This window comes from Pogona vitticeps, chromosome 4, assembly GCF_051106095.1.
Source record: "Pogona vitticeps strain Pit_001003342236 chromosome 4, PviZW2.1, whole genome shotgun sequence".
NCBI classification, from domain to species: domain Eukaryota; kingdom Metazoa; phylum Chordata; class Lepidosauria; order Squamata; family Agamidae; genus Pogona; species Pogona vitticeps.
Window position 1 is genome coordinate 123,248,246 of NC_135786.1, and position 19,538 is coordinate 123,267,783.

The 19,538-nt window shown below is 42.4% G+C and overlaps 1 protein-coding gene across 2 annotated transcripts; it reads right to left on the bottom strand.

The window, feature by feature from the left end:
• Positions 1–5,730: 5,730 nt before the first annotated feature.
• METTL13 (methyltransferase 13, eEF1A N-terminus and K55) lies at positions 5,731–19,430 on the bottom strand. Of its 2 annotated transcripts, none has more exons than XM_072998246.2 (8): positions 19,222–19,430; positions 14,147–14,894; positions 13,015–13,208; positions 12,294–12,489; positions 10,765–10,932; positions 9,270–9,482; positions 6,462–6,593; positions 5,731–6,152 (listed from the first exon to the last, which is right to left on the bottom strand). In XM_072998246.2, the coding sequence occupies exons 1-8, from the start codon at positions 19,387–19,389 to the stop codon at positions 5,878–5,880; spliced, it is 2,094 nt and encodes a 697-aa protein (XP_072854347.2). In that variant the 5' UTR covers positions 19,390–19,430; the 3' UTR covers positions 5,731–5,877. The 2 variants fall into 2 exon arrangements, with proteins under 2 accessions (XP_072854347.2, XP_072854346.2); XM_072998245.2 differs by having other exon boundaries at positions 19,207–19,430.
• Positions 19,431–19,538: the final 108 nt, after the last annotated feature.

Genomic DNA, 19,538 nt, shown 5'->3' on the forward strand with positions numbered 1-19,538 from the left:
TACCAGACACAATTTAAAGTGCTGGTTTTAACCTATAAAGCCCTAAATGGCCTGGGTCCAAGATATCTCAAAGACCACATATCCCGTTATGAGCTGGCTTGGATGTTAAGATCATCAGGAGAGGCCTTTCTCTCAGTCCCACTACCTTCACAGGTGGGGACACAAGAAAGGGCCATTTCTTTTGCTGCTCCCAGATTTGGGAACTCCCTCCACAGGAGGCCAGACTGGCCCCATCTTTGCTATCCTCCGGCAAGCAGGCAAAGACCTTTATCTTCAGGCAAGCCTTCCCTCAGTAAACCTGTGTATGATTTTTATATAGATTGTTGCACATTGCTGCTTTAACTGAATTTTTAGTACTACTTGTGTTTTCCATTTTTGTATTTCCATTTCTCAGAATGACATTTTTAAAAAAATTGTATTCTTATTGAACTTTGTCTTAATAGTGCCTGTTAATTGATATAAGATGCCTCCTTACTTATTGTTCATATTTTTAAAATATTGTCTTTTAATTATGTTAATCACAGTTGTGTACTCATTGTTTTCATTTTTAAATATTGTCTTTCATTGTTGAAAGCCGCCTTGGGTCTTTTTCAAGGAGAAAGGCAGGGTAAATATATTTTAAATAAATAAATATTCTGAGGCAAACATTATTGTTCTAACTCGGAGGTTACAAGGATCTCTCCAGTGCACCAAAGGTGCAAGACATGCACTTAGAACATTCAGTAAGTGGTTCTTGTGTGGTTTTTACCAAACAGAAATAGGTGTAGAAACAGAGTTTTTCTACATATAAAACAAAAAAAAATTCAGGAATGCAACATTAGCAGATTATACCATGTTCTACACACAGACAAACAATGCTAGCTGTGCTTCACCTTGCATTAGGCAGCAGTTCTAATCTTCAGTCTGCATCTTACTGGCCGTTACCAACATTACCACACTTGGGAAAAATAGTGTGTGGGTGAAATACTGAGTCAGAATGACCTAAAGCACTGATCTCACGGTCTTGGGTGGGGTTACCCAATATTCATTCCTTGGAGGAAGAAAAAGCTGTGTTTGTTTTGCCACAAACAAAATAGTCAGGATGCTAGCCAACAGCATTTTCAGCAAATAAAGATTCTATTCCTGTGTGTTAATATTTTATGTTTAGTATTTCATAACTGGTAGGTTATGAAATCCTTCCAGTTCTTTTCAGTTAACCCACAAAATATATCCAATATGCCAAAGGGAGGTTAGGACTACTGTATAGTGAGCCATTTTGAGAATTTATACATTTGTTAGTTATAACTATTTTTATCTTCTGCTTTTTTTCTGATCAGATTCCAGTAAAGTTTTAGCTAGATTCTAAGACAGACATCCCTGCTCAGCCTTTCCCTATACAAGATGGAAGCAGGGTCTTATCTTGGTCTGCGAAGAATAACTTCTCTGACACCTTTTGTCAAGCAGTACAAGAACCTAGGGTTGGAAAGCATGGACACAAATGGCATTCAAGGATCTGTGCATGTCAGAGAAATTCACTTCAATCGCTTTTTCATTCTAGGATTGAACTCTGCAAGCATTGATTACTCGTGCAGTGATTAACTCACTTCAGGATTAAAAGTCACAATATCCTAGGGCCCCATCTAACTGACCACTGAGTGCATGTGAGAGACCTTGCCCTGAAGTCCAGCAGTTGTCCATTGAAGAACACAATCTGCTGGTGCTACGACAGGTATCTCTTTCTTGGAAACACAAAACTGTCATTTGGTGATGGTACAAACTGCAGGGTACATTTCCTGAAGGTAGGTTTGTATAGCCACCAGTTGTATGTAACTTTCTTCCTTTCTTGGCCCATGCCTGGCCTTTGCTTAGTCATGGTGGGCTCCCCATCCTGAGGTGGGGCTGAAACCCCTGGGGCCTGGGTGGGCAGGGAAGGCAGCCACCCACGGTTCGCCTTCCCTCAGCCCGACCTTCTGTGTCTCTCCCCTCCTGACGGCACTGCCCAGGGAAAGCCAAACCCCAAGAAGGAGAGCCACCGTCCTTCCCACCACCACCCCTCTCTCCACCGCTGCGGCCTAAGCGCTGGCTGTTTCCCCCCTCAGGTCCTGGCGGCTCCAGGGTTGCCCCAAAAGCAAGCGGAAGCCGCCGCTTAGTGTCTTGTGTGTGGCGGTGGCGGGACAAAGGTGGAAAGAAGCGAGACCTGAGAAAGTTATCATTACCCCCTCCCCGCAGCGGTGGTGCAGTGATGGTGCGGTGGCGGCCGCTGCTGCGTGGAGGGGGGCAATGATAACTTCCTCAATGGCTCAAGGGGGTGTTTCTTTCAAAAAGGTTAAGAACCAGTGATTTAACATGTTTTGGTTGTGTCCTCACAAGACCTTAATTGAGTATACATGGGATTATCTTGTACCAGTCTCACAAATAAGATTTCCATTGGGACGAGTTTCTCAAGGCCAGCCAAAAAGGATCCTGACCAAAGAGGGATTTGGACTCAAGTCTCTGTAGTAAAAAGTAAGTGTAGCGAACAGCCCTGCCCTCACCTGTCCGTCACAGCAGAACAGTGACGAAGGAGCCTGTGAGTGAACGGAAGGCGGAGCCAAGGGGGGAGGGAGATGGATATAAAGACTGGTGTATGAAGTCCGAGAGAGATTCTGTGAGTGAGAGACTGTGTGTAACTTGAAAGTGTCTGGGAAGTGAGATAGAGATCTGTAAGAATGTAGATTGGAGCAGAGAGTTAAGAGAGTGTTGTAATTGTACCTGATTAGATTCAAATATAAGTGATTGACAACCTGTGATTGATCTAATGAATATTTATCACCTAATAACTTCCCTGATCTAATAAAAGCCTTAAAGTTTAAACAGCACACTTGTTTCCATGATCAATTGATATTAAAGCATTAATATATGGTGGCAGCGAAGAAGAAGAGCGAGAACCTCGTGAAGGCCTGGGGGGATAGGCACTTCAGAGATCACCACAGTAACATTTGAACTTAACTTACTATAACACATTCCTTTTATACAAACAAGGGAAGGAGGATATTCCTAGCATGGACTGTCCTTGAGAGGCAGGTTAAAATCAATTAGTCTTTGAACCCCAGTCACCCTCTTCTGGACAGGAAAAACCTAAGGTTCCAGTCAATAGGGAACTACATGGTCAAATACCACAGGATTTGCTTGTTATAAAATGAGTGAATTTGAAATTTTTTTAAACTCTCTGCGTGACATATAGGGCTGATTTGAATTGGTCCAGGCTTTTTACTGACAAACCAGCTTTTTTCTCTGCCTCTTAGAAGGCTTCAGGTTTTTTTTCCATGTTGGAAGGATTCTGTTGGTCTTTTCCCCCTGCAGATGTTCTTGTAAAGACAGGGGTGTGACCATAGCAACAGCACTCACCTCTTTCCATAGTGCCTCTCCTCTCACAAAAACTGCTTCCCATCCGGGTGGGCATGATGTGTGGGAAGAGGCCATGCAAAAGCAAAGCATTGTGAGTATGGTTTGCTGTGAAGCTGCCTTTTCATTTAGTTTCTACATTTCTGGAAAATGTTATAGAAAAAATAATGTGGAAAATGTTCTTTATAGTCTCAGAATAGGTAAAGGTAAAGGTTCCCCTTGACATTTTTAGTCCAGTCGTGTCTGACTCTATCGCGTTTTCAAGCCATAGAGCCAGCGCTTGTCCAAAGACAGTTTCCGTTGCCACGTGGCCAGCGTGACTAGGGAACGCTGTTTTATCTTCCCACTGAGGTGGTACCTATTTACTCGCATTTGCATGCTTTCAAACTGCTAGGTTGACGAGGAGCTGGGACAAAGCGACAGGAGCTCACTCTGTCGCGTGGATTCAATCTTACCACTGCTAGTCTTCTGACCCTGCAGCACAGGCTTCTGCGGTTTAGCCCACAGCGCCATCACATCATAGTCTCAAAATACAGAACATCAAATATCTGAACAGTAATTTTGCAAAACATAGGATTCACAACAGAATGATTCGATTCAGGATCACCTCCTTCCAACCACTCATCTGTTACTGGTGCCATATAGTTTAGTTTATATCACCAGAGATCGGTAATTCCTGCACGCGTTACCTGAAAATAAGGGAAAGGAGTAATGGATGAGTAGCAGAAAGAGGGTGATTCTAAATGGAATCATGATGTATTTTGCAAAATTCCTGTTCAGACATTTGATGTTCTATATTCCGAGACTATGAAGTACCTTTTTCACAAAATTTTCCTATTTATATAGAAAAGTTTTTCAGAAATGTAGTAGTCTGAAATTTGAGTATGGAGAATCCGCAGAGGATATTTAGCTGAGAGTCAGGGAAGTTCTACCTGGCTTTTGCACACAGTACCTGGTACATTCACACTGACACATACTCCGTCTCTGGGTCCTCCTGAACCATGTTAGGGGACACTTCCAATTCTTCTCCCCCCCTCCCAGCATCCTAGTATTCAGCCAACACAGCCATAACCCTCCTGAATCTCTCTCCTGGCTGCACATAAAAGAATCTGTGCTTGTATCTTCGCCATGCTTCTCAACAGCATGTGATTTATTACTCCCTTATACACTATTATTGCTCTTTACTTAACAACCGGTTTGCTTAACGACCTAGTCATAAGAACAGAGATCAGTAGTTAAGTGAGGAGTGCCTGTCTTCTGCAATGGAAACATCTGTGTTGTGGGAAGTACTTCAAGGAACATTCCCCTGAGAAACATTTTAATATCCGCACATTTAGGAGTGTTTACAGGACAGGACCCACCTTGTTAATACACTGTCAAACACATCTCTGTCCTGTCCTTACTGTAACAATTGTAAAATGGTTGAAACGGATATATTTAGCTTCCCCCTTCCTAACACAACAACTGACAGGCCTTTCATGACACTTCATCAGCTGAAATCCAGTTGGTGGAGTTACATCAGGTATAAATAGTGCTGACATCATCCACTAGTAATGTTAATCTTTACCTCAAAACTTCCTATCCTCCCCTGCTTCAGATCCTGAGGATCTCTAGGGATCCCTTTTGCCTTGGGGAATCTTAATAAGTGCCAAAAGTGGATTTACTCTGTGCTGGAAGAGGATGTCACAGGAACAAAATACAGTATCTTTGTATGCATACCACCTTTACATACTCTTAAAAGGAGTTTCAATTGGGTTTTTAAAAAATAAAATAAAAACTATAGCCTACCTCACAGGTCAATGGTTCCATTTTATACATGAATGCCAAGGGTCTACTTTGCAATTTTTAAATGGTAGAAAACATTAATGACTGTTTCACCACTTATCACAAGATACAAAACAGAGGAGGCCATTTTATTGCACACAGATATTCAGTCCCTCATCAGTGACTACAGTGATGAAGAGGCCCAGCACTATCAGAGCAATTTTCTGCTGAGCCCAATTAAGCTAGGAGTTGTTTCTATGCAGTGTTTCATACCACTTTTTCCTGGCAGTATTTTTCATAATCCCCAGTCTCTTTAGCAAGGGGCCTCCTGTATTCCCTTTACAGTGAGTGCACGCATTTCATCTTCTTCCAGCAATCTGATATGAAGGTCAGTTCTTACACATTACAACATATGTAAATGTGGAACTGATGGACACAAGGTTCCCTTTAAGGTGCATGAGTGTGCAAGCATGCACAACTCCACCCTCCCACCTGTGCAGCATTCCTCCTCCTCCACGCACCCACAGCGAGCATTTCCAGCCCCTTTGGTTCCAGTCGCAACTGAACCCCATGTGGGAGTGGGGGTGGAGTCAGGGGGGAGTGGAGTCACATGTGGGGGGGTGGAGTTGCACTCAGCAGGGCTGAAAATGAGAGGGAACGTTTGAGGGATACAATTAATCTTAAACAAGAAAAGGACCCCTGTCTCTCTCCAGAAGAATAGATGTTATATGAAACTGGAAGACTCCTTCCTCACACCAGTTTTACTGCTGCCAGTATGTCTGCCAAGACATAAGTGCTGTCCCATGCATGACCAGGTTGCCGCAATGCCTTCTGTAGAATTTTAGCTTTCTCTTGGAGCTCCACTGGAGATAGTCTGTGATTGGTCTGCTGCTGGCAAAAGAGGATCTCATTTACCTCCCCTTCAATTTTATGGACATAAAGCAATGGAAAAATCTCTCTAAGATTAGCCAAGACAACATCTCGAAGCACAGAGTCTCGGCACACCAAGTTGAGTATAAAAACACCTGTGAACAGGAAAGATGAAAATTACTTGGGTTCTTACATATCAAAACATTAGTGAAACTGAGTAACAAGTGCTTCCTTTCCACTGAGTCTACCAACTATAACCTTTTGCCATTTCAAAACCTTTTACAAGGCCTCTCCTTACTTTCTCTGTTTCAGTAACCAGGAGGGCCAGAAACAAGCTACTATTGCAAATACTTAGAACCGTTCAAATCCAATAGACTGACATCAATAAAGAGTCAGTAAACAAGGAACAGAAGAAGCCTTGAGGAACACAGGCCTTTGTCTCTATCTGGCAGATGAACACTTACCATCTGTTTTCTGAAGGGCCTTCACTTTCTGAAGAAAGGGCTTCTCCACAAAGGCTGGTGGTGGGCAGCTCATTCCCACGGCAGAGTTTTTGCTGTCCACGTCAAACATGATGGCGTCATACAAGCATGAACCTAGGTGGAGAGAGAAGAGAAAAACAGGCATATGTTCTCATGAGATCTATAAATGCTAGGCTGAGTAATATAGACAGGTGTATCGAAATCAACCCAAGTTAAACTACAGTGTGTCTGTCTCACTCTGTCTTTAATAGAATGTTTGCAAACATCATCATATCTTCCTCAAATCTTAAACAGATACATGAAACTATCAAATATTTGGGAAAAATAACTTCACTGCCCACTCCCAAGGAGGCTTAATAAGTAATTTTGCTTTTTATTACACTGCACTTTTCGGCAAAACAGATATTCTCAGGAGGAACTCATCCACTTGAGTATCTTCTTCCATTAATGTTCTTTCATAAACCATCACATCACTCAAACACCACTGCAAGACACAACTAGGAGCCAGAGGTACCTGAGAAACACATCTTACAGAAGCAGAGCTATTATTATTCTTTTTTTTTTTTTACCGGCATACATGCCTACTATCTATCACAAGGTCTCAATTTTTCCAATATGTAGGCCAGATCAGTACAAGAAAAGAGATGCAATTATGAACACCCAAACTCCAAATAGTGTTTGAATTAAGGAAGATTGTCTTACCAAACTAAGCCCAATAATAGACACAGAGCTCTGTTCTCTTTATTGGTTATTTTTTAAAAAAAAATGAGAAAAGCTGAGCATTTTCAGTTTATGGCTCTTTGGAAATGGGAGTTCTTCTGACCAAATGCACCTGCCAATGGCAGGTGGCCTGAACTCAATACTTCATGAGAAGGAAGACCAAGAGCCAAACTAGACATGAAGTGGGGGATTTTTTATATAAAATGTACGGGCAAAACCCGCTGTCTGAATTCTCTCACTGCCACCTACCTAGTTCAATACCAGAACTGCTCCCGGCAGACAAGTGTGTTTTGGAATGCTAGTCCATGGGGAAGTTGCATGGGAGAATACTCAACTCCCCTTACTCTAAAGCCTTTCAGATTATTCTCTGTTCATATAGCAGTCACTTTTTAAAAAATGACTTTTTTATCTAGTCTTGGAGTATCGCTGAGAGAAAGCATTGGCAGAGAAGCAGTTGCCTCTTTTCTACATTAAATTAACTTCTTAACTGCACCAACAATAATTCTTTCAGCAATTTACACTTGCCTCAGGAATACAGTATAAGTCACAGTGGCTAGCTACCATTCATTAACAAGGTGCTACCTGGGTTTCTAGGCACACATCAAGGAACTGTAATCATCGGCTTGTTAATGAGCAGTGCTTTGTTGCTGTGACTTACATGATTTTTCTTATGCAGTCATAAATAGCCAATAGAATTCTGACATTCATGCTAACTTTTGTTAGTACTGCACAGTAGGTGGCAATGGTAAACTCCTGCTCAACTTTCCTTACCATGAAAACCCTATGATGAGACAGTCCGAACTGAAATAAAAGATAGTGCTGGAAGCTGAGACTCCCAGGTCAGAAAGTACTCAATCAGCTACTGGGGAAGAGCAAAGAACAAGTACTAATAGCTCTGTCACCAATGATGTGACTAGATTAAAGCCGAAAGGACATCTAGTGGCTGAAGTGATGTGAAAAGAGTTTGAAGCTACATAACATACACAGGACAACATCTCCCTTTATAAGCCTGCTTTGGTATTAAGATAATCAAGAGAGCTTGTTCTCTTGATCCCACCACCGTCACAGGTGCATTTTATGGGGACCTGGGAGAGGGTCTATTGGTGCTCCTTTCCATAGGAGGCCAGGTTGGCCCCATCTTTGCTGTCCTGCAAGCAGGCAAAGACCATTCTCTTTAGGCAAGCTTTCCCTGAGTGTCTGGCTCCCAAACAATTTTAAATTAATTGTTGTGCCTTACTGCTTTGAATGTGTTTTGAGGTGTTGTTTCTGTTTATGGACTTGTAGTGTGGTATTTGACCCTTTCTAATATCTGTATACTTACTGTTTTTAGCTTTAAATATGGTATTTTAATGATGTAAGCCACCTTTGATCCTTTTTAAGGAGAAAAATGGGGCAAAAATATTTTAAGTAAACCTTGGAACATGGAACATGAGAAGTATGAATCATGGTAAACTAGAAACCATAATGGAATGTGCAAACGCTGCAGAGCTTGGCATGCAGAACAAACAGGTCCACAAAAATGTCATGAACTGTAATTGATAATTCTCAACTATACCATTAAGTTAATACTCATCACCATTCTGTTGCACTTAAATATTATAAATGCCAGGGCTTTGTTTTAAAACTACCATGCACATTTTGGAGAACTACAATTTACGCAGCACCAAGAACTGTTTTGTTAGGTCTACATATAAATAGTACTTGAAAACAGCAGAAGTTTCATGCTTTGTTGCTTGCAATGGAACAAAAAACTAGGTTTAATTTCTTTATAGGGTAGAACAATGCATTTCTTTTTGTAGCAGCTGAAAGTGCATGAGAGGCTTTTTTTAACCTTGCCCACTAAACCATTTCATTGTTTAAAATCAGTCCCTCTTGGTCTTCAGCTCCCTCTGTCTACTCTTCTGATCAATACAAAAGATCAAGAGCAGCTGATTCTTGTAAGAGTTCTTCTAGAAAATTAACCAGATAATACTGATTCAAATGAGACTCCAAATCAGTCTTTGCAGCAGTCAAGGAGGAACTCTTTGCTAAGGCCTGATTTCAGCATGGCTGGGCTTGAGAAGTTGTTACCTTCTGCTCCAAGGCTGGCCACATAAGCTAAACCATCTGCAATGTGGACTTTGAGTCTGTCTTCTGGCAAAAAGTCAAACCAGCGTGCAGCAACTTCCAGCATAACTGGGTCGATCTCTACCACATCGATGAAGCACTGCAAGAAGTAGTCATGGATGAAGAGGGGCAGGCTGCCTCCACCTAGGCCAATCACTAGCACACGGATTGAGGCTTCTGTAATCAACACACACAGCAGTTAGGAATCATGAATCAAAAGAGGAAGCTAGCAGGACACACCTGCCAAAACAAATGACATATAAGTCTTTTGGAACACCCCTTTCAGTACCAACCAAAGTCTTCCATACATGCAGGTCCCAAATGTCCTATGCCTCTACGAACAGTGTCAACTGGGAATTTCCATCACCTCTCTCTCCCTCCAAATGACATGACAAAAAGACCCCAATTCAGTGAACATTTTATTTTTAATATGAAGGGAAATCCTTGGATGCTAATATTCTTCAATGTTATATTCTGAACCTGAAGTTAAACCAAATGCCAGAAATATCCAGGGGCCAGAAAGTGCTGCAAATGACAGTAGTCGTGCCAAAGAGATCTCAGTCAGGAGATTTTGAGAATGCTAGCTGTTGGGAATACACCACAGAGCAAGAAAATAACAGATGTTAAAGTCCAGCTGCCACCCAACGGCCATTTATTCATTCTTCCCAAACAGAGCCCTGTAGGGAGACCATAACTAGGCAGGAAAGGTAAAAAAAAAACCCACCTTGTGTAGTAAACACCATCCAAGCCACTCCATAGACTGACATCATTCCAACAAATGTTGGATGCCATGCTTTGTATTTTGAGCAAACTGGCAATGTCACTGAAAACATGCTTTTGACACTTATCTGTCTCCTGGAAAATGCAGTCATAAGTCCAAAATCTGTCTGGGCCAGCCACAGAATCTGGACAGCTCCCCAGCTGGGACAATATCAAAAAGACAATCCACCATGGAAGGCACAGGGAATCTTTGACCTAACCAATCCTTTGGCATCCAATGCCCACAATCACTTACCAGTGACCATGTGGGGCGGGACTGGTGAGAATTCTGTGCCAAAACACCTAGAAGGCCAAAGGTTAACTGATTTCCCTTCCAGTACACAAGCTTTTGGCCCCCTCAATTTAGATCTCCCTGACCACCATGGATACTTATCAGGAGCACCCACTTTGACCTTACCAACTGGACTCTAGCTAACGAAAAGCTATGCCACATCAGAGGTCTGGTGCCAATGAACCCTTATTGTATTCACAAATGCATGATAAAAATGGAAAGGGTAAATTTATGCAGTTTATTAGCTACCTAGCAATTCAGGACCAGTTCTAAAACTAAAGCAGCAGAATTCTCTCAAGCACAGTGGGCTGGCCCTATACTTCAGCTCTGGCGTAGGATAGGACCGACAGCTGCCTCTCACTCAGGGAGCTATATCAGAAGAGAAGTGGAACCAGCCTTGCAACCTACCTGAGAGGCCTTCAGGATTTTTCAGCAAGGACAGTCCTGCAACCATGGCTCTGTGATGCGCACAACACAGGTAGCTTTTGTCAATAGAGAAACGGTCTGGTGCAGCAGTAGGCTTTACAAGGTGGTCCCTGGAAACTGTTTTCTTCTTCTTCTTGCACTTTTTATTCCCTAGAGTAGACAATGGCAAGTTTTATATACACTTGTTCAAACACCCTGCCATGCAAAAGAATCTAATGCAAGCAATATAATCACTGAAATCATTTGTCTCCCATGAGGATTACTCTATAATGTCAGTTTGCCTCTCTCCTCAAAATGGCCTCAAGGCACCAAGGAAAAAGCAGTGCCCTGCTAATCCAGTACTCTAACATAGTTTCTCTTCTTCCTTCTCTAGAGCCATTTTTTAAAAAAGTTTGATCAGAGCAACCTGTTATCAATGTTCAATGAGAGAAGAAGCCACTTCCATTACAAGCAAGCAGAATCTCTTTGTGGGCCTTAACGCACAATGAATAGTTAGGGTTGACCAACTTGATTTTCCAAAGGCCGCCAAGCAGATCACCTTGCAATCCTGCTTTCATTTTGCATATTAAGAGTTTGTTTCTATTCAGACCCATTAAACCAGAAATTTTCTTTTCCCTCACTGTTATGTACAGTACTTGGCAAATACCAGAGAAATGTCCTTGGCGATATGAAGGATCTGACAAGTACTGTCCTTGTGACAGAAAGAAGACAACTGCACTCATGTAAATGTGGTACACAGTGGGGCAACAGCTAGGGTGACATGGGTATTTTCAAAGGTTTCCAGACATGATCTTAGTTTACTAGTTAAACCTCCAGATCTTCTTGGTACCATAACTTTGAGTACAGTCATGCCCCACTTTACGATTGCCCTGCATTACAACGACATTTTTGCGATTGCAAAATGATGGTCTGAATAGGGTTTTTTCATTTTACGATGATTGGTTCCCTGCTTCGGGAACCGATTCTTCGCAAAACAATGGTTTTCGGACAGCTGATCGGCGGTTTCAAAATGGCTGCCGGGTAAATAAAATGGCTTCCCGCTGTTTTCTGGGACAGATTCCTCACAAGACAGCAACCCAAAATTGGCCGCCCTATGGAGGATCTTCACTGGACGGTGAGTTTCCAGCCCACTGGAACGCATTGAAGGGGTTTCAATGCGTTTCAATGGGATTTTTATTTTCGCATTACGTTTTCATTCTACAGTGATTTCGCTGGAACGAATTAACGTCCTAATGCGAGGCACCACTGTATGGGATCCTGGAAGGTCAAATAGACTCCCTTCATTTTCCAAAGCCTTCACATACAGCAACTATTGAAGTAATACTTGGAAGACCACCTGAATGCCACGATTTGATGCTCTCTTTCCATACTTTTACATTCTCTGCAATTTAACTTCTCCTCCCCCTGCCGCCAGCCTTCATTGAGCAGGACAGTAGCTTAGAGCTGCTCGATGAATTCCCTTGTTGTGAATCCACTTCTACATTCTATCGTTGCCACACTCCTCATTTCACCTTTATGGGATGCGTTGGATAAAAGCCTTGCTTCTGATTGCACCACATTCCTGTTGCTGAGAAAGATGAGGCGGCGGAAATAGCAGGCATCTTCTCCTTTCACATCCTCAATGACATACTCTCCACTAAGAGGGCTAGTATCCCGATGTTGGATGGTGCGGATCCCAATGTCTCCACCCACTGACAGAAAGGGTACCTGTAGGAGAAGGCAAGCTCAGGCTGCCACTGCCTCATAGGCATCACCAGCAAAAAGCATGGTGACAAAACACAATGAGTACACCAATGTATAAAGTGATTTTATAGCTAGGTAGATAATTGGCTCACATGGCCTACTATACAATCTGTTGATTGAACTGGGATGTACTCTCTGGAAGATCTCTACCAACCCTGCCCCTTGAGATGGTGAGGACTGAACCTGATGCCTTTTGCATGCCAAGATCACCACCGAGCTCTGGGCCTTCATCATAGAAAAAGCAATGTCAAACCTTGTAAAAAATGCCCTAATTCTTTATCTACTTGCCTCAGGTGCTTGAAACAGAATTTTACAAAAAAGCACAAAACCCTTTTTCAAAGCAAATCCCATATGTGAACCTTTAGGTTTATGTGGAAAATACAAAATAGCAGATAGCATATAAAATCTGAGACTAAATAAAGACAAAAAAACAGCTCTGGTGTCCTGCTCTGCAGGGCACGGCAAGGACACACCACAAGACTAACTTACCCGGGCTGAGAGACCAGCTGGGGCCAGTTCCATCACCTTTTCTGATAGTTCTGCCTGGATAGCCGACATATCTTCATACTGCTGATCTCTGTGCAAGCTCACAACTACCAGGCGCCAGAATCCTGCACTTGCAGCAAGTTGCTTTCGTCCTTCTTCTGTTCCAAAGAGCCATTCAGTTTCTCTGCCCTGTGGTACTGGAGGGAGAAAAAATCACAAATACATAAAAGGCAGAAACTATAGCCCTTATGTCTGAATAAAATTGAACAGCTCTAATGTACTACCTGGATTCCACTAGAGAGATCAGCATTCTATTTCCAATCTGAGAGATCAAATGTAAGGGCCAAATCTAATTGTTAGACCTGTGCTCCAACACACAAATTGGGGGGGGGGGGAGAGAAAGAGAGAGACAGAGAACACTCTGAAATTCTTCTCTTTATACCCTATAGAAGAATTTTGCTATGAGTTAGCCCTACCAACACCCTTGGCCCTCCCATATGCAATTTTTAATTTTTAAAAATGTATTTTTATCATTCCAGTGGCTTTGCAGTAAAATAAATAATAGGAAATATTTTTCAGAATAGGACACTGGAGTGAGCCTAGACCTCTAAGGTTCAGGAGTGCCAACATGTGCTCCTGGACTTCTGAAAGTCACCGACCCCAATCTAAAATAATCAAGTGGTAAAAATGAATATTTTGACAATTTTATCCAGAGATTTGGAAAGATAAAACAGGATAATTGATATCTGTAAGCAAAATAACAGCAAACCAATTCTCTTGTATTTTCAACTCCCTCTTTTTTTCCATCTGGTAAGAAAGCATATTTAAAATTATTGCTGCATTCTTTTGCACAGCATGGACAGTGAATACAAGCAAAACAGACACACAATTTACTAGCCAGTATTTGCAAATTCACCTAATGCAGAAAGAATGTTTCCATCAGATAGTTTCATATCTCTACTATGTTACTTTTTAGTATGTTTGATAATATTGAAGCAATCCTTAATCAAAAAAGTCTCCAATTCTAAGTCTCTACTGTATGATCTAAGGGAAAGCCTCTATGGGAAGCTCTTTTGGATGTCTGGATTAATGTGAACTCCCAAAACTCAGCCAACCAATAACAGAATAAACTCACCGATAAAGATGGCAAACTGATTATTGTGAGCCACTTTCGCAGTAGGATTGTGTACCACATGCAAAGTATAACGAGCTTGGCTGGTATCTTTGTTACAGAGATCCAGAGAAATACTCTCTGCGTTGGGTTTCTTGTTGAGCTGGCTCCGTAAGAGAGAGTACTGTTGCCTCTCTTTCACTGCCTCAATCAGATGCTCAGTGCTCTTGAAACGGGTAGGTTTGTCCTGTGCTTCAGCACAAAATTCCAAGATGCATAAAGCCGAACCTGGGACCTGCTTGATCTTTGTCATAATATAGATAAAGATAGGCAGAGCAAATTTTCCCTCTGCAGCACCTGCTTCAAAGACTTGGTGTATTCGAACCATCCAGCCTTCCTGAGAGAAATATTCCAGAGCCACCTTTAATACATGTCCTTGGGCCAAGGAAACACACAAATAACGGCCCCCAAATTGCAGGACACGGCCAATTTCAGCAAACATTCTTTTTACTCTCATCAAAGTGGTCTCTTCATCATCAGTCATAAGGGCATCAAGAGTGCCTTTGTCCAGCACCACCTGGAAGCTTCCATCAGGGAAATCCATCTGCAGCACATCCATGACCATGTAAGTCATCTTGGGTCTCAGGTGAGCACTGCGTTCCTGCATTTGTTTGACAACCACTTCACTAATGTCCACACTGATGATATCTCGATAACCCTCATCATAGAGTTGCTCACTCAGTTCTGAGTTGCCGCAGCCAACAACAAGGATCTAATAGAACAACAAAAAAATACCACCATATATCTGGCAAACAAACAAGAAGGATTACTTTACACATATATTCTGAGAAGATTCTGCCATTGTATTCCAGTATCTGGCCAGAATGCTGGGAAATCTCTAGCTTCCAGATGATGGATTACACTTTCAATGCCTCCTGACTGAATGCAAGTGGAAAACTGGTCAGAAGGAAGGGTACAGAGTTTTTCCTGATACACTCATCTTTATTTTTGTTTTGGTAAAATAGTTTAAAAAAACACTTACCAACCAACTTACATATATGGAGCACTGCTTCTATAGAGCATTTAATATGCAGTCAGTGAAAACAAGACAGTTCCTTATTACAGGCTTACAATCTAAAGAACACCACAAAGAGAAAAAAATACAGGAAGGCGAAAGGGATAAAGCAGACTCGGCAGCAGCTCTTAAACTTGAACAGCAGATTTTGGAATCAAAAACACACCTTAAAATAATAATAGTTTGGAATTTCCTAATTTTTTTACTTGATTTTGCTGCATCAAAATGTATGCACAGTAACTGGATAGGAAAAAAGACACAAGGGCCATCAATTAGAGCCAGAGTGGGCAACACACCACTTTTCTGCCCACCTCCCCACTTTCAACAGCAGTGGAATTTCCCACCATACTGGGGGACAAAGGAGGAGCCTTCCCAAAGAGTGGAAAAGCATTGCAAGAACACTCGGGTGTCCCTTAGCCAATTGTGTGCAGCCAGTCAATCCTTCATTTCAGGAGTGCTGCACTGTAAATTTGATTAAATTGTGCAATGCTTTGATATAAATAAAGAAAATGCCAATAAAGTGATGTGATCTCATATATATGGTACCACAGTAGCACCTCCCACCCACACAGTAAATCTATCATTTCCACTTTACTATAAGGTGTGTAGGAATGTGTGTCCTGCTCTGAAGCACTCCCCCACATCTCCTGGAAGTTCTAACTGATTTCAAAACAAAGTGTGCCCTCCATATGTACTTTGTTTTATAATGGAAGTAGGTGATTTACAGAGGGCTACCAATGCCAAATTCTGGTGACAGGGCTGGGTAGCTCTACAAGTTTCAAAATTTGTCTACCACTACATGCCACAATACTTTCTGAGAAATAAGCTTCATTGGGTTTGGCAATTCCTCAACTGTCCTACAGTAACCATTCAAGTGTTGTGTGGTATGGTAGCTGAGGTAGCACAGGAAATCTGGCCTCAGCCTGATCTACTTCACAATAGCCTTCACAACATTCTTTTTACTCTCATCAAAGTGGTCTCTTCATCGAAGGGGCAGAACAAGAACAATCATGAACTCATTGGAGGAAAGTTCAACTCGATATAAGATACACTCATGTCCAGATCAATTTCCAATCCCTACTAAAAGAACACCTAACATTTAAGAACGGCTGCTGGGATTCTTTGCTTTCTTCCCCACCCCTGAATTCCCTGAATATAAAGAAAATAGATCAACCGAGGATGCGATCAATACTGTGCTTTATATGGCTTTATCCCACTTGGAAACACAAGGGAATTATGTAAGAATGCTGTTCGCGGACTTTAGCTCTGCTTTTAACACCATTATACCCCACAGATTAATAGACAAACTTAAAGATCTTGATTTTCCAGATTCTATCTGTCTGTGGATTTTGGATTTTTTAACAAATCGTCCACAAAGGGTTAAACTGAATGACTACATCTCTACTGACAAGATACTCAGCACTGGCACTCCACAAGGCTGTGTCCTTAGTCCACTACTGTTCTCCATTTATTCATCGGATTGCACCAATAACCATCCCAGTAATAGGATTATCAAATTTGCAGACGATACTACACTAGTAGGACTTATCTCTGGGGATGATGAGTCTGCGTATCGGGATGAGGTATTACAGCTATCCCGCTGGTGCAAAAAAAAACAATCTTTTATTTAACATCCAAAAAACCAAGGAATTCATAGTGGACTATAGGAAAAAAAGAGCAGACATTCAGCCACTGTATATAGATGGAGTTTGTGTGGAACAGGTGGTTGAATGTAAGTTTCTTGGGACTATCATAACAAATGACCTGACTTGGAGTGCAAACACCGCTGCGTTAATCAGGAAGGCACAACAACGGTTGTATTTTCTAAGGAGTCTTAGAAAGCAACAATTGACTGAGAGTTTGTTAATCACCTTCTATCGGAGTTCGATTGAGAGCATATTATCCTACTGTCTCTGTGTATGGTTCACGAGCTGCACAGTGGCAGAGAAAAAGGCAATTCAAAGGGTGATTAAGACGGCCCAAAACATCATTGGCTGTTCACTCCCCTCTTTGGAAGAATTGTATAAGAACAGATGTAAGAGGAAGATATCTAACATACTGAAAGACTCCTCTCATCCGGGATATCAGCTCTTTAAACTATTACCATCAGGAAGGAGATTCAGGGTATTGAAAGCAAGGACAAGCAGATTCAAGAACAGTTTTTACCCAAGTGCAGTATTGAGTTTAAATGTGGGGCCATAGGTTTTTGGTGGATTTTAATTGCTGAGAAAAAACGGGGTATCTATATTTGGATGGTGAAAGTTGTGTATATTTTAACTTTTTTTTTGTAGTGTTGTCCAGTTTTACCTTGGGGAAGAGCACCTCATTTCGTTGCACCCACTTGTGAGCGCAATGACAAATAAATTTCTTATGTCTTATGTCTTATGTCTTAAGAACGGCTGCTGGGATTCTTTGCTTTCTTCCCCACCCCTGAATCCCTTCAACTTTCTTTTGTGTCACATCTTTTTTATAATGGGAGCCCAAGTAATCTTAACTAATATGGAAAGCTAACAAATGTCCCCACAGATTAAAAACATTTTGTATATAATCCAATCCCAAACAATAGGGGCTCCAAATAGTGCAGTAAACTATAGGGCCACTGCATTAAGCTCCCATGCAAGCAAGGTGATGTTCAAGATTCTACACTACACATCATGCGAAAGACCGGACTGGAGGAATCCCAAACTGGAATTAAGATTGCCAGAAGAAATATCAACAACCTCCGATATGCAGATGATACCACTCTGATGGCAGAAAGTGAGGAGGCATTAAAGAACCTCTTGATGAGGGTGAAAGAGGAGAGCACAAAAAACGATCTGAAGCTCAACATAAAAAAAAATCTAAGATGATGGCCACTGGTCCCATCATCTCCTGGCAAATAGAAGAGGGAGATATGGAGGCAGTGACAGATTTTACTTTCTTGGGCTCCATCACTGCAGATGGTGACAGCAGCCATGAAATTAAAAGATGCCAGCTTCTTGGGAGGAAAGCGATGACAAACCTAGACAGCATCTTCAAAAGCAGAGACATCACCTTGCTGACAAAAGTCTACATCATCAAGCCTATGGTTTTTCCTGTGGCGATGTATGGAAGTGACAGCTGGACCATAAAGAAGGCTGACTGCCGAAGAACTTATGCCATTGAATTGTGGTGTTGGAGGAGGCTCTTGAGAGTCCCCTGGACTGCAAAGAGAACAAACCTATCCATTCTGAAGGAAATAAACCCTGAGTGCTCACTGGAAGGACAGATCCTGAAGCTGAGGCTCCAATACTTTGGCCATCTTATGAGAAGAGAAGACTCCCTGGAAAAGACCATGATGCTGGGAAAGTGTGAAGGCAAGAGAAGAAGGGGACGACAGAGGATGAGATGGTTGGACAGTGTCATCGAAGCAACCAACATGAATTTGACCCAACTCTGGGAGGCAGTGGAAGACAGGAGGGCCTGGCGTGCTCTGGTCCATGGGGTCACAAAGAGTCAGACATGACTAAACAAAAGGCTATGGTATTTTGCATACATAATAAGAAGACAAAACTCACTGGAAAAGAAAATAATGTTGGAAACATTGATGGCAGCAGGAAAAGAGAAAAAACCCAGGGATGGTATGACTAAACAAAAGCTATGGGTTGGAGTTTGCAAGGCCTTGTGGCTGATTACAGGGGCTTTTAGAAGGTCATTGATTGGAGGCCGCCATAACTTAAGAATGGCCTCAGGATAGGTCCCAAAAATGCTTGAGGACAATGACTAACTTTTCTTTTTTAATTGAACTCTATGCCGCTGGAGAAACTCTGAATGCCTGAAAAGCAGGTTGCAACTGTGTCACATAAATAAGAGTTTAAAAAAAAGCAAAGACGGTACAACGACCCCTTCGGTGAGGATTGCATCTCAGTCTTAGGTGTCAATGGGTTCTTAAACGAGAGTCTTAAAGCTGCCTCTTGAGGCACCGTTCAGCGTCTGTATGCTGTGCCCCAGGTTAAGGACCACCTCCGGGCGCCCCCCTTCTTCCGCCCACCCTGACGGATCTCACCGAGTCCCGCGAGCGCAGGTACCGGGCCAGGGGCGCCCGCAGCTCCTTCCACGCCCCGTACCACTCAAAGGCGCGCTCGCCTCGCTCCCGAAAGAAATGTTCCCAGTACTCCGCCGAGGCGAACTCCCTCGCACGCTTCGGCAGCAGCCGAAGACCCTCCGCAGCCATGCCGCCAACACCGGGGAAGGGGGAAGGCACCACCCCGGAAGTCCCTTCGCCACCGCCATGGCCTGCCTCTCTATGGTCTGCCCCGCCTCTTCCTCCATTCGCGACGCTCATTGGCCCATTGCCTTTTCTGCTTTTGGCGGCGATTGGAA